The 13,550-nt window shown below is 38.7% G+C and overlaps 1 protein-coding gene across 2 annotated transcripts in view; it reads left to right on the top strand.

The window, feature by feature from the left end:
* The window catches only part of edil3a (EGF-like repeats and discoidin I-like domains 3a), a 104,922-nt gene that overhangs the window by 66,488 nt on the left and 24,884 nt on the right, over positions 1 to 13,550 (top strand). For both annotated transcript variants that reach the window (XM_069178233.1, XM_069178232.1), the window contains exons 6-8: positions 7,740 to 7,895; positions 8,700 to 8,844; positions 9,053 to 9,237. In XM_069178233.1, the coding sequence (XP_069034334.1) occupies positions 7,740 to 7,895; positions 8,700 to 8,844; positions 9,053 to 9,237 (486 nt within the window). The remainder of the gene's footprint in view (positions 1 to 7,739; positions 7,896 to 8,699; positions 8,845 to 9,052; positions 9,238 to 13,550) is intronic.

Here is a 13,550-nt window from a genome sequence, read left to right as displayed (position 1 = left end):
AGGTTCCCTTGCAACAAAGCTACAGTTCACAGTATTGCAATTGTTTAATATATTGACCTTTTTTTTTTTGTTATATGTTTTGTAAATTCTGATTTGCTAATTACTGTGGTATGAAAAGAGAAAGTTGATGTTGGATTTTTACACTCAACAGTGATATTTAACAGTAATTTTCCTGTTATCGTTAAAGAAAGAATAAATGAAAAGAGTTCACTGTTCCTTTTTGTCCTTTTGTACCTGAGTGTTTCTATAACCAGCCAGAGGACCTTCATCTATAGAAACCCTGTAATTGTAAAGTCCAAAGAAACTCCATATTTATAGCAGAAAAGAACCGAAACATGAAATCCTCCTCTTACTGGGGCTTTGTTAAGGTTAACCTTTGTGCTGTGTCGTGCCGTGCCGTTAGTCGGTGCTTATTGTCAAAGAGGTACATCACATCAATATGATAGATTACCTGGTGGTCCCACATTATTGCAGTGTATCACATCCCTAGTTTCCATCCCTCCCTGCCCTGTTGAGATTCCATTGCTCTTAATTTCTGCTGTTACAGAATAATAGAATATTAAGGCTTTAATATAGAGGGTTGTCTACACCTTCTTTACCTGCAGTGTACACAACCCTTTGTATAACGTTTTATCTGGATTTATGTCAAGGAAATAGTCACACATTAAAACCTCCTGCTGAAACAACCGCAGCATATAAAACAACTGCCAGATGATGTATAGCTGTAATTTGTACAATATATATTTATATCCAACTGCAGGTATCTACTGAGGCTGAGTCAAGTCCATAACATAATCTCATCCCACACACAACACAGTACTCCAGATAGAAAGATAAGATCATAAATAGTAGTTGATTTTTTTTTTTTAGCTAGTTAATTAGCTCTCATACATGTTGTTTTCAGCTTGGTTATATCTTTCTTACTCTTTAGTCACCTCTGTTTTGACTGACAGCGAACTTTGAAGCGCGCTGTTGTCAGATACATGATACGCAGACAGTGAACCGTGAACAAAGTGTAATAGAAAAACATACTGCACTGACAGCGTGATGGAGAAAGTGAAGTTGTATGGAACAACAAGAGAATAGTAACGGAGGGCAAAAATGGCTTTGTAAAAAAAAAAAAAAAAAAAAAGGGATGAGAGAGAGAGACAGAGTCAAAGAAAATGCCGACACAAGAGAGAGAAAAGAAGCCTGACACATGGAGAGGGTGCAGAGAACGGGACATAAAACATTCAGGCGGTTTGTTTGACTTTAATGATGCCACGTGGGATGCTGCACAGGATGCTGTAGGCATTGTGTGTTTCTACAGAGGGTTGGGATAATTGGGACGTGAGTACAGAGGTGTACAGTCATGTCAGTGTTTTGGGATTATGCTAAGGAGTCGGCGGTGTGCTTTTGTAGTGTGGAGTGATGTGGCGTGACTGTTTACATGTCTGTCATGCGAAACAGGTTCTACTGACAGATGACAGCCCTATCAGGATGGGCTTCAGATTTGCCTGGCTATTTGTAAGGTTTACTCTGGTGCAGTATGTACCATACTGTATCTTTGGATGTCAGCCAGCTCCAGCTCCTTCCCCCTAAACCTCAACAAATGAATCCAACATAGACAAACATAGAGCAACATACTTTGAAAAAGGCATTACAGAGTTTCAGCCAAAGCATGCAAACACTGAATATGTGTTTGTTTTTATGTCGGCTCGTGTGCTTTTGATTTGCTTGTGCGTGCAACCTCGCTACTGTTCACACATCTATGTACTGTGAGAATACGAGTTTTTTTCCACAGCCGCACCACATCTAGCTCACACATAAAATTGCATTCGAACACTCTAGGGAAATATGCTGCTGGTATCACCAATATCAGCAAAATATAGCTTCAGCCGGCTGTGGTGGAAGAATGAAACAATACAAATCACTTGTGAAGGCTTAGGGGGTCCATGCATATTTTAATGTAAGTTAAGTATTTAAAGTTATAATGTTCAGATGCAGATATCCATCGGTGTGGAATATAAAACTTGGTTAGACTCTAAATTCTGTTTCTGTCTGGAAACGTTTCCCTTTTGATTCCTGTGTAACCTTAGTTATTAAAACATTCTGCAGTCTGTAGTGGCAGTGACCCTGACCAAGGCTTTTCTGTGACAGTTTATGCTGCAATCATAGCATGACTGCATGGCAGTGATTTAACAAAGCCTTAGGACACACACCCCTGGGTGTTCTGTATTTTTGCAGAACGTCTTTGGGCTTAGATTTCCGACCAAAACATATTCCTGGGCAAAAAATTAGTCCATATTTCCCAGTCCTAAACATACTGCAGCACCATCAGCACTAAAAGCAATAACCTGATGTCTCCTGTGAGTAATTAATCAGTCTCCATCAGCAGTGTGGTGGCTATCTATTTACTGGCAGAACCACATCTTTTTCTGGTCCTACTACAACATCCCATTGATGTTTAGACCTTGGCTTCTTTTTTATGCCATTTAAAATCCTCTGCAGTGATCATATGTCTAGACACAAAGAGTGTATGACACTGACTGGATTATTGTTACTCAAGGCTCTTGGAGGGATATTGGTTAAGAGGGCACTATCTCAGGTCACTCCAACCTCCTCTGATGGGTGACTGCAGTTATGGTTTCTATACAGATCATAAAGTGATTACATTACACACTAAAGGTGATATAAATAGAACAAAAATAAGGCAAAGATAAAACCCTGATGTAATTTCAATGTGTATATGATGACAATGAGAGAGATACGGTCCTTTCAATGTGTGTATGTGTTTGAGTGTGTGTATGTGCCCACACAATTTTTTTTACACAACAGTGCCACAGGGCTCTTAGATAGTTTCAAGGACAGTCTAATTGTTACAATACTGATGCAATTCCCTCCACACTTTTTATCTGTGTGTTATCAACACAGGTTGTATTTTGCTTCATATGCTCTTGACCTTTGTATTTCTCTGTGTGAGGGCTTGCTTCTTGGTATGATTATACATTTGTGGTAATAATTAGTGGTCCTAACAATAAAAAGGACTAAAAGCTAGCCACCGTGTATGCAGTTACATTTTGATAGGAGGCTGTTGGTGTGAATGAATGTGTTTAAATTTGAAAAGGCTGAATAAGCTGTAGAGAGCATTTAATGGAAAGATACATAAAAAAAAAATAGTTATTTCTTGTTCTTCATTGTTTAGCAGATTACTTTCAGGTTATGTGATATGACAAAAATGAACCAGTCACTAACAGTGCAACTGCAATAGAGAATCAAAGTTTCAATCATTATTAGGGCTGCAAGTTGGACTAACAAATATTTGTATTATTGATTGTCCTGTTGATAATTTTCTCAATTAATCAATTATCTGTTCTGTCTGTGAAATGTCAAGAAACAGTGAAAATGTCCATTATAATTCCCCAGAGCCAACCTGCCTTTCACTGACTAATTGTTTCAGCTCCAATCATTATGCATAACTCAAATTGAACCCAGTGTCATGTATTTAAAATAGCTCTGGGCTTAAAATCTTTATGAAAACAAACATGCAAACCATGTTAAAAGCAGTATTCTCTGTACATGCTAACACAGTCTGTATCTTGTTTTTCACCGTAATTAAAGATCTGCTTTGCTGCAATCCAAACTAGACAGAGTGCAGACCTCCGCCAAGGCCAACAGTCTACCCTACTATGATATGCAAATCTGCAGCTGCATCCATTATATATGTCTGGATATATTTCAAAAACTATTACACACATGTCAATTTATGCTTGTGCCAAGTTGAAGTCTCACACTGCAGTTGTTGTACCGGTTCTGGTTCTGCCCTATAAAACCACTGTCTCTGAGTGAGCCATAAAGACTGCTTGCTGTATTAGGTTTGAGAAAGTACATGTGTATCCCAGAGGAATTACGGAGACTTGTAAATGTGGATTGTAATATGGAGTTACTGTTTTTCTAGAATGGCCTGTTTTTTTCACAATTGAACTTAACTGGATCTACAACTGGATCGTATCTAGTTAATGAAAGGGAAAATAATTCATAGATCTGGCCTGTGATTCTGAACCACTCCAAAATTGTATGTATTCAATATTCCATTATGTACTCCACAAGGACAAACAGACAAACAAAACACATAAACCTCAGGGAAAAAATGACCTCCTTGGTAGAGGTAAAATATTTTGGCCATTTTTGGCTGCTATTAGAATCACTACACCTGTGATCTTGAAGAACTAGTGGAAAATCAAAGGCATGTTGGGTAATAATGTTAAGTATACAGTCATTTATTTAGCATTAATAAAAAAAAAAAAAAATTAAATGGTTTGACAATGTTCAACAGCATATCAGGGATGTCTAAAAATTGTGTTCGCTGGAGGTGGTGTGTGAAGTATCCTGTTGCAGTATTTCACACCCTGTCGTCAGGTTATTTTCAGTTTCAGGATGTTGTAAATGATTACAGGCTGAACATTTTCTGATGGTAGTTAAACTTCTTTAGAGGAAAAACAGGCTAAATCAAACCATGCCAACAAAAGGTATTTTATTTCCTTTGCAAATAAAGTTTGAGTTCAGAAATGACTTGATGTAGAAGTTCTTTTCTTTGGAGGCTCCTTTTAGTCAGAGCTCCTCATACACAAGATACTGTGTGTGTATGTGTGGAAAAAGGAAAGAGTCAAACGGTGAAAGGTTAAAAGTTCATCCCAAACTTCTTCTGCAGTGTTTCTTCTAGCTGTCTTTGTTTCTAAACCAAACTTTGAGAGTACACACATTTGCTAAGGACACACTTTTTGTTTGTTTGATAGTGTTTTTTGTATGTGTGTGTGTGTGTGGGGGGGGGGGGGGTGGAATTTGTATTCCGCACCATGATACCTACCTGCTCTGAAATATACATAGTATATACATCAAAATAACACTGACACTTCTTCGTATGAGGATGGATTGTGCTGAATACCCAATAGTTTCAGTCTTATTACCACTCAGAAGTGACGACATATCGGGCAAATATATAAGACAGTAAATATCAAAGAAATGACATAAAATTTTGCTTGAAGTTTATTTATGCATGTGTCATCTAAATTTGGCCTCAACTGCAAAATGTATTCAACAATTCTGCCTGCTTCTAAAAAGTAGATATAAAAGGATGGGCAAAAGTTATTGGAGTTTCTGTGTGCGTTCGATATGATGTAGTTTAATTGGCAGTTTTCCAACAAAGTTTAACCACCACATTTAAGTCTGTAAACAAAGGTTTGCAGAAGCAGGATGTTTCAAGTAATGCTTCACTCAAACAAAGAAATGCATCACTATTAGCACTGAAGTGACAGAGGTGTGTTTCTGAGTGGTCATTAAAAATGTGAAGAATCACCCCAATTACCCGAGTGGTGGCCTTTTAGTGACAGGGCTTCTAATTAGTGCAAGAAGTATCTATCTCTATGGAAAAAAACTGAGAAGAGCAAAGAAATGCTGTGAGTGAGAAAGAGTGGGCCACTGCAACTCCGAGGCTCTAAGAAGGGTCCTTATGTATAATTAACGTGAAACGTTGGTTTAAGTGTGTAAAGAAAATATGTGTAATTGAGTCTTGTCTCTACAATTGAAAAGTAGAATGGAAATCAACATTGAAAGAGAATTACTATAAAATACTCCATTAGTTTTTGACAGTCCAGACAAGGTTGGTGAACATAAACAGTTCTATCCTTGTGCTGGACTCGTAAGAGCTAGTACTAATCTCTAATGTCCTCAGGAGACATAGCTTAGAGTTTTTTTCATTAACAGAAACGGAGAGTATAACGTAGTGGGCTCAGACTATCTGTTTGAGCTTTTGCTTTCAAATATTTTACTTGTAAATTGCCTTATTTCATAGTAATGCCACCATTTCTGCAGCAGAAAATGAGCTCAAGCCCCTGGAATATCGTCCTGAATGTGACCACACTGTCAGTGGCGCTAAACTTTCATTTCCTGAATTGGCTTTAAAATGTTCTTAAATGGAAATAGACTTCAGCTTCACATACATAAACTGAAATACAGACCTGATTGTTTGCAATATCACATTAGGTTGTAGGATTTGTTGTCTAAAATGCGTAATCTAAAGAAATGAGACGGTAATAAGAACTGCAGCCTTGAATCATACATAACTAACCCTATTCATAGGAGTAATTCAAATTATGTTTTAGTCTGCATTTCTTTTTATTGGTTTGGCCATCTGAGGTTAATGGTCCTTTGCTTAATACTTACTCTCAACTGTATTACCGCTGCCTGTCTGTTCTGCAGCTGTGGAGGACAAGACAGCTGTGTTTTTAGATTTCGTCAGAGGGTGAGCTAGATGAGCCAAATAGTTTATTTTAATTTTCTTTCTAAAAATGAAGCAGCTTGGTGCGAATGTGGTGGCAAAATGATTAATTAATCATTTTCATCGCTTTTTATTTGCTTCATCTTGTCACAGACTATGTATCTACTGTATTATATTACTGAAATCAACCCAGTGCTCTCCTGTCCTACTTTATAAAAATTTTTTTTAAAAAAAATCAATATTAAGATTCACCGTAACAAATACACAGTTTATACATGCTGGTGTACGAGTAGTCCAACACAGCACCACTTCGTCACCACAGGCTTCTTCATTTTGTCACCACAGGGTTCTTTATTTTGTCACAGTGAAATGAGCTGTCATCAACTCTCATCAGCTGTCTCATTTTTATACACAGGTTCACCAGAATTGCACGGCAAGGGGAGCTTTTGTAGTCAACCAACGATGACAGACTGAAGGCACAGACTGTGGGAAAACATGGCTGTGACGTGTAATATTCCCTTATAGGTCTTGCAGGCTTGTAATTGGGGACAGGCTAATGATGTTTTGTGGGAGCATGGCTGGGACTGAAGAAAGATCAACCACCATCAGTGTGAAGGGCTGAGACTCAATCAATAATCAATAATACTTGCCAACGTATCGTTCTTCAGTGACCTAGACACGCTGTGCATTTGAAGATGTGACACTAGTTATTAAGACCATCATGTTCCCTGCATTTTAATGACTTTGGGAGAGATGCTGGCCCTTGATGAGGAGGAGCCATCATGTATCAGCCATTTTGTGATGTGCATCTTTAGCACAGGCTTGAACATAAATATGGTGGCTAATTAGTTTAAAGGTATATAGGTACAAATAATATATATTTAAGGACCAAATGATTCAGCTATGAACCTGACTATTCAGCATTATCAATATGTAGTAATGAGGAACACTGGTATGTAAACATAAAAAGATACATTTTACACAGACATCAAAACCCATCCAATGATTGCAAAATTTCATATATGCTGTTGTTAATGTGTGAAGAGAAAATATGTGGAAAAGGTGCAATTTTGCAGTAATGTATTCTATTAAAATGACCCGTCAGTGCCAGACCTTAAACTGCCGTGTATGTAATGAACCTGCTTTGTGTGCGCTAAGCAGGATCTATGGAAACTATTCATCATTTTCCTCCTTCTTAGCTGCCTCTTTTCCTCTTGGCTCACCAAGCTGCTTTACATTGGCACCATATTGACAGTTTGCACAGGCTGGACAGACTGGATGAGGAGCGTGAGGATTGATTAAATGTTCCATTTGATAACAGACTTTCTGAATAAGATGGATGGCCCTGACAGAAAAGATACAAGGGGGGTGAATTGATCACCGTGACAATTCTGCTCGCGCACACGGACAGACACATCTCCATACTTTTTGTAGTGTCTGAGAATGAAGCTATAATTTCATGATTTTGCCTTTTTCCCCACAGATAAACCTGCAGAGGAGAATGAGGGTCACAGGCCTAATTACCCAGGGTGCAAAGCGTATTGGCAGCCCAGAGTACGTCAAGTCTTACAAAGTAGCCTACAGTGATGACGGGAAGACCTGGAGAACATACAAAGTCAAGGGCAAAGATGAGGATATGGTGAGACACACATGTGGGCACACAGACCCAGGCATGCACATCCACCCTCGTCCACTGTTTCTTCCCCTGTAATACACAGATAAAGATACACACTCATCCAAGCGCACACACAGCGACTAGAGACTATGCACTCAGTCAAGGGCAGAGTGGAGGACATGATGAGATGGCTTTTTAATTAGCTAGCACACACCGGGCCCATCCTGCTGCCCCTTACCCCCCTCCACTTTTATGACTTCTAGATTGAATTTTTATACTATTTGGGGATGAACAGCCACCAAATAGGCCACACAGCATTCTATCATCCATGACAGCAAACCACGTCTGTCCTCTGTTTGGCCGTGCAACCAAAGACCCAGATCAGATTTATTACACATAGCCATTTGAGTCTGGACTTGAATATAATTGGATCTCAAAAATGTTTTTGATGTGTTGTCAGTCAAAACTTAACATACAGAAAGCAAGAATGTCTGTCACAGTGTGCACTTATTCCACTGAAATCACAGTGCTTATCTCAGACTATCTTTAAACATTGGAATTAAACACTCTAAAATATATAGCAATGTAATTGGAGCACTAATTTAAAACACACCACTGTTCTTATGAATTACTGGCTCAAATGGTGCGAGAAATTATACATTTTTCCGTGTAATTCTAGCTCATTGACCTTGAATGACAACAATTTGTTGAGTGTGGAGTAGACACTAGAGACAGCGGAAGATAGACTGCCACATTATTGCAAACTGATCTGCTTTACCATCCTCCAAACCCATCCCAATCTGCTGTTATTTCATCCCTTTGCAACAGATTTTCAGAGGAAATGTCGATAACAACGCTCCATCAGCCAACTCTTTCACCCCTCCCATCGAAGCCCAGTACGTGCGCATTTACCCCCAAGTCTGCAGGAGGCACTGTACCTTACGCATGGAGCTGCTCGGTTGTGAGCTAACAGGTGGGTGAGATTTTTATTGTCTGACTGAGTCAGATTATTATCATCAATCATGAATAAATCATAAATATTTGAAAATCCACTCCAGTATTATGCACCCTACTTACAAAAGTTGTTTCATGCTCCCTTTTTTAAGTAGCACTAAAATTTCTTGGAGGTTGTCTGTTTAAAAAAAGTTGGAACTAATCTGTTTGTTTTCTGTCATTGGCAGGCTGTTCTGAACCACTGGGAATGAAGTCAGGCCATATCCAGGACTATCAGGTCACAGCTTCTAGCATCTTCCGGACGCTCAACATGGACATGTTCACTTGGGAGCCTGGCAAGGCCCGTTTGGACAAACAGGGCAAGGTCAATGCTTGGACAGCTGGACACAGTGACCAGAGTCAGTGGCTACAGGTGAGATGTAATCTGAGCTAAGTCTGTTATCTATTGTAGCTACTGTAGAGATAAATCAATATATTAGCAGGGAAATGAACAACAGACGGCCTGTACTTGCAGATAGCTGGCTTTCACTCTGCTGAAGGATTAGCTGTTCCCTCCCTGGCATAGTAATTGATGATGTGTACATGGTAATGCATGACAATGGATTCAATTATATATCATAGGAAAATACTTCATCGTAGAGGTACGGTAACGATTGAAATTAAATCTAAAAATCCTACTTGTGTTGGGTAGCTCTCAGTAATAGGTTGTTGTTTCTGTTTATTTCCACGACACTATATTTGAATCTGACACCCACACTGCCTTTGTTGGAAGAGTTCAGCCCTGTTATCTTTGGCTGCCATCCAGGCTTTATATCTCTATGAAACCAGCCAATCTATTTGTTTTCATTACAGTTACTGATGGCTGAACATGTCTCCTGAAAGTGAACGTTTACCTCCCAGTCTTTCTGTTTAATAATACGTGAGATTGATGCGGGCCGAGGCAGTGTGAGATATGTATCAATCAGACTCAATCATGCCCAGTATGCCCTCACATATGGCCTTTTATATTGGATTTTTTTTTTTTTTTTGGGGGGGGGTTCTTTTAAGATAAAAGGCCATAAATGCTCTTTGCTATCAGAGTCAGAAACCAAATCTTACTTTAAGCTGCAAAACTCATCACATAGAAGAAATTGTGAAGTCATCTTCTCAGGGATGATCAGTGATTTCTTGGTCATTCTCGTGCACTCGCTCCACGCATACCGCCTCCCTAGCAGTGACACAGTTAGCGCTCTATAGTCAAACTGACTTGTCTGGCCATTATTAGATTGGTCGGGTCTTGATTCAGATTTGTATTACACTGAAAGCTTTTTTTTTTTTTCATAGGGTGGTATTCAGGGCTGTGTGTGTCGGAGGAGACAGGTACTTAGGCAGGTTCCATCCATGCCAGGGAGCTCAGCTAAGCAAAATTGATTGCAATGGGTAAAGGAAAACTTGCTGTCTCATATTACATGCTGCAAAGGCAGGAAACAGGAGATGCCATACAGATACAGTGAGACAATCAATGGTGTCCACTGGCAAAGACAATTGCTGTGCACACAGGCATACACAATATCTGGATTTTGAAACGTTGAAAGCGAGAGTGCTGTATCACATGTATAGTGATACATCTGTTGGAACTGAACACTTTGTATAGTTTAGTAATCATCTTACATGCATTTGTTAAATTTCCACAATCCCTGTCTTCTTTCTACTGGTTGCCATGGCAAATAATTGATTGTCAGTGACATTACTGAATGACTTAAAACCTCACAGACTATTGGAATTAATCAGCCTTAATGATAAAATAAGTATTCCTATAAATCAAGACAACTGCTCTGTTGAGGATTGGAAGCATAGGGAAACTCTTTGCAGGCACCACATATTAAATATGGATTCCTTAATGCATCAGATTGGACATGATTTTATTTGAATAGCAGACAGTGGAATTATTAGCTAATACATAGATTGTGTCTTTTAGCCTGCAATTAACACTTTTGCCACAAATGATTTTCCTTCTCTGTGTTTTGTGTCGTTGTTGTATTGATTGTTTGTCAGACAATATTTTCAGTGGTCTTTAGTGATCTTTAGATATTTTTCTATCCAGTTTCATGGAATTTTAAACAAGACAATGACAGTTTATTATTTTTTAAATCGAGAATTAAGACATTGCTCCACAAAATGATGGTGTCCATCAAACAAAATCTCAAATATTTGATCAAAAAAGTCTCTATGATCTCATATTACACAAATTCAGTTTATCGAATGACCGAGCGGTCATCCCATCACGGAGTTAGCAAGCTACAAGATCAAAGAAAACCCATGCTTTACCAGGGTGTGTATCGATCAGAAAAAATGGCAGCCAATCAGAAGAAAGTGTCAATGACATCAATCCACCTTAAAGATACAGACTCAAAACACATGTTCTTGGTAGAGCTCTAGAGAGAAGCTTAAGAGAGGAGATGCAAAACTATAGAGATATTTTTTTGGTAGTTAACACCACAAAAATATCTTCGCATGGATATTAAGACTGCAAATTAAATACCAGAAAAGAGTAAAATATGGGGCCTTTACGTAACTGTAACTGTTTGATATGTAACTGTTTGCTCCACTTGTTGGGCACAGCTGAATAAATACTCCAGAATTGAAATGTTTCACCACACAACTCTGTTTGTTAAAACAAAGAGACCAAGAGCTGGACTTGTTCGGTACCGTCGAAGCTGAAGTTATCCTGGGCAGAAGATAAAATTACACCGAGGGAGAATGAACCAGAAACTTTCAAGATGTTTTCAAGAGAGATGCTGAAGCTGTCAGACCGAGCTGCCAATTGCTCCAGCTGGCATGAGCTGATTAGTTAATTATGCACATTAACATGTCCACACAGCAAAGAGAAGTTGCTAGAGAGACAGTAGCTACTTTTTAGTTTCACAGCGTTCCTGCTAATGTGACATGTGCACTGCAAATTTTCTAACAAGTGCTGTTCACGACTGGAGAGGTTTTGTGGTGGATTTTTAGGAAACATGCCTCAAGCAAACAAACAAGTGTAGGAAGGACAGATTGTGTCTCTTCCTCTTATATCTCTTAATTTTGTTGTGGTCAACAAATCACTTGGTGAGGATTCACTTTCATTACACCTTCATGATCATGATGTTGAATGCTGAATTGCACTGACGAGGTTTTAGGTGGTAGCTAGCTCCACAAACAGGAAATCAAGAAGAGGAAAACTTGAAATAAATACTGTGTTGTCTCCTAAACTCCATTCAAACATACCTGCATCCAAGTCGTCTTTTGGTGTACAGATAAGCTCTACTGATGAGTCAGGCTGTTATTCTGATACGTGAAGCTATTTGTATTCAAATATCTGAAGTAAAAGTAGAATTACTTACCTATTGACATTCTGTGTATTTTAAGGAATGAAAACTACATTTATCACAAAAACACTTCGCAATAAATGTACTTTATATTTCCTTTTTTCTATTAAAAAAAAGTCATTTTTGTCTTACAGCATCGAAAGAAGCAGTTCAGTTTCGAAATACACAATTGCCATACAGGTCCCATGCTGTATACTCTTTGTTAGTGTTTCTCATTGTGCGTAGTTCAAAGCCTTCATAAACAGGTAACACGGCAGCCTCCAGAAAGTCGGTTCTGTTTCTGCTGTCAGATTACAAAAAAGTGACAAACAACCTCATCATCATCTATATATACAAACATGGCCACCAAATAGAGCTGAGGAGGGCAGGATTATTTGTACACTCTATTTCTACATGGTCTGATGCTCTGCTGTTTAACACAGCTAACAAACTCGGTAGGCTGGGCTAACCAAGTCTGAATATTCTCGGCGCAAGTACATTTCTTCCTTTCACCACAAACCCTGGCATGTCCAGTGCTTTCAAACCTACTTCTCAGGGCTCTCAAAAACCTTAGTGGGATATTGTTTGACAGGCGTTCACGTGTATTCTCCCACTCGGAGGTCAGAAATTCCTCACTTCTCAGTTGCTCATGAACGCACCATTAATCTGATATGTTCCACGTAGCTGAAGCTCAACTCTGCCTTTTCACATCATTTATCTCCCCGTGTTTTTTCTTGCAATTTGGAACACCAAGTTCTCTCTAAAATGCACTTTTGTGAAGGCAGGAACACAGCAATATGAAATACAATCAGTCCAATAAATAGCCTAAATAATTGCATAGACTGCATTGAGTGAATAACTTCAATGTGGTCTGTGTACATTTGTGCTGTAAATGATGAGGTGTAGTTGAATAATATCCCAAAATGTAACACACTATTGTGTCGACATTGTTAGGGCAAAATGCAGTCACTTCATTTTCAACTTTTTAAATTCATTAGTAGCCTGTAAAGGTTACAAAAGAAGCTATTCCTTTCTTGTGGTTCATTTGTTATCCACTGTCTCCAAGATTTTCACACTCTATTATCTCCTTAAAGTGATAAATATGTGTTGTGTGGCTGTGGCCCCCTGATAATCACCTCACCCTCTGATGATGCAGAGTGAGCTAAAGCTTGTGCACAAACTTTGAAAGAACTCAAGTACCTCCTTTGCAAATGGTACATTGAGGCTAATGTTATTTCATCATACAGTCATAGTTTCAAATCGGTTCTTGCCTAATGCATTAATACTACATAGCATGTCTTGTAATGTGACCAAATATGTAATGTGTAATTATTTTTTGCTGACAAGTCATGTATCTGTCCAACCAGGTGTGCATAAGTAAACCAAAGCAATGCATATA

This window comes from Embiotoca jacksoni, unplaced genomic scaffold, assembly GCF_022577435.1.
Source record: "Embiotoca jacksoni isolate LCO1_2020_lvr unplaced genomic scaffold, fEmbJac1.0.p SCAF_8, whole genome shotgun sequence".
NCBI classification, from domain to species: Eukaryota; Metazoa; Chordata; class Actinopteri; family Embiotocidae; genus Embiotoca; species Embiotoca jacksoni.
The sequence above is the reverse complement of the archived record's forward strand: the minus strand, read 5'-3'. Positions and strand labels throughout refer to the sequence as shown.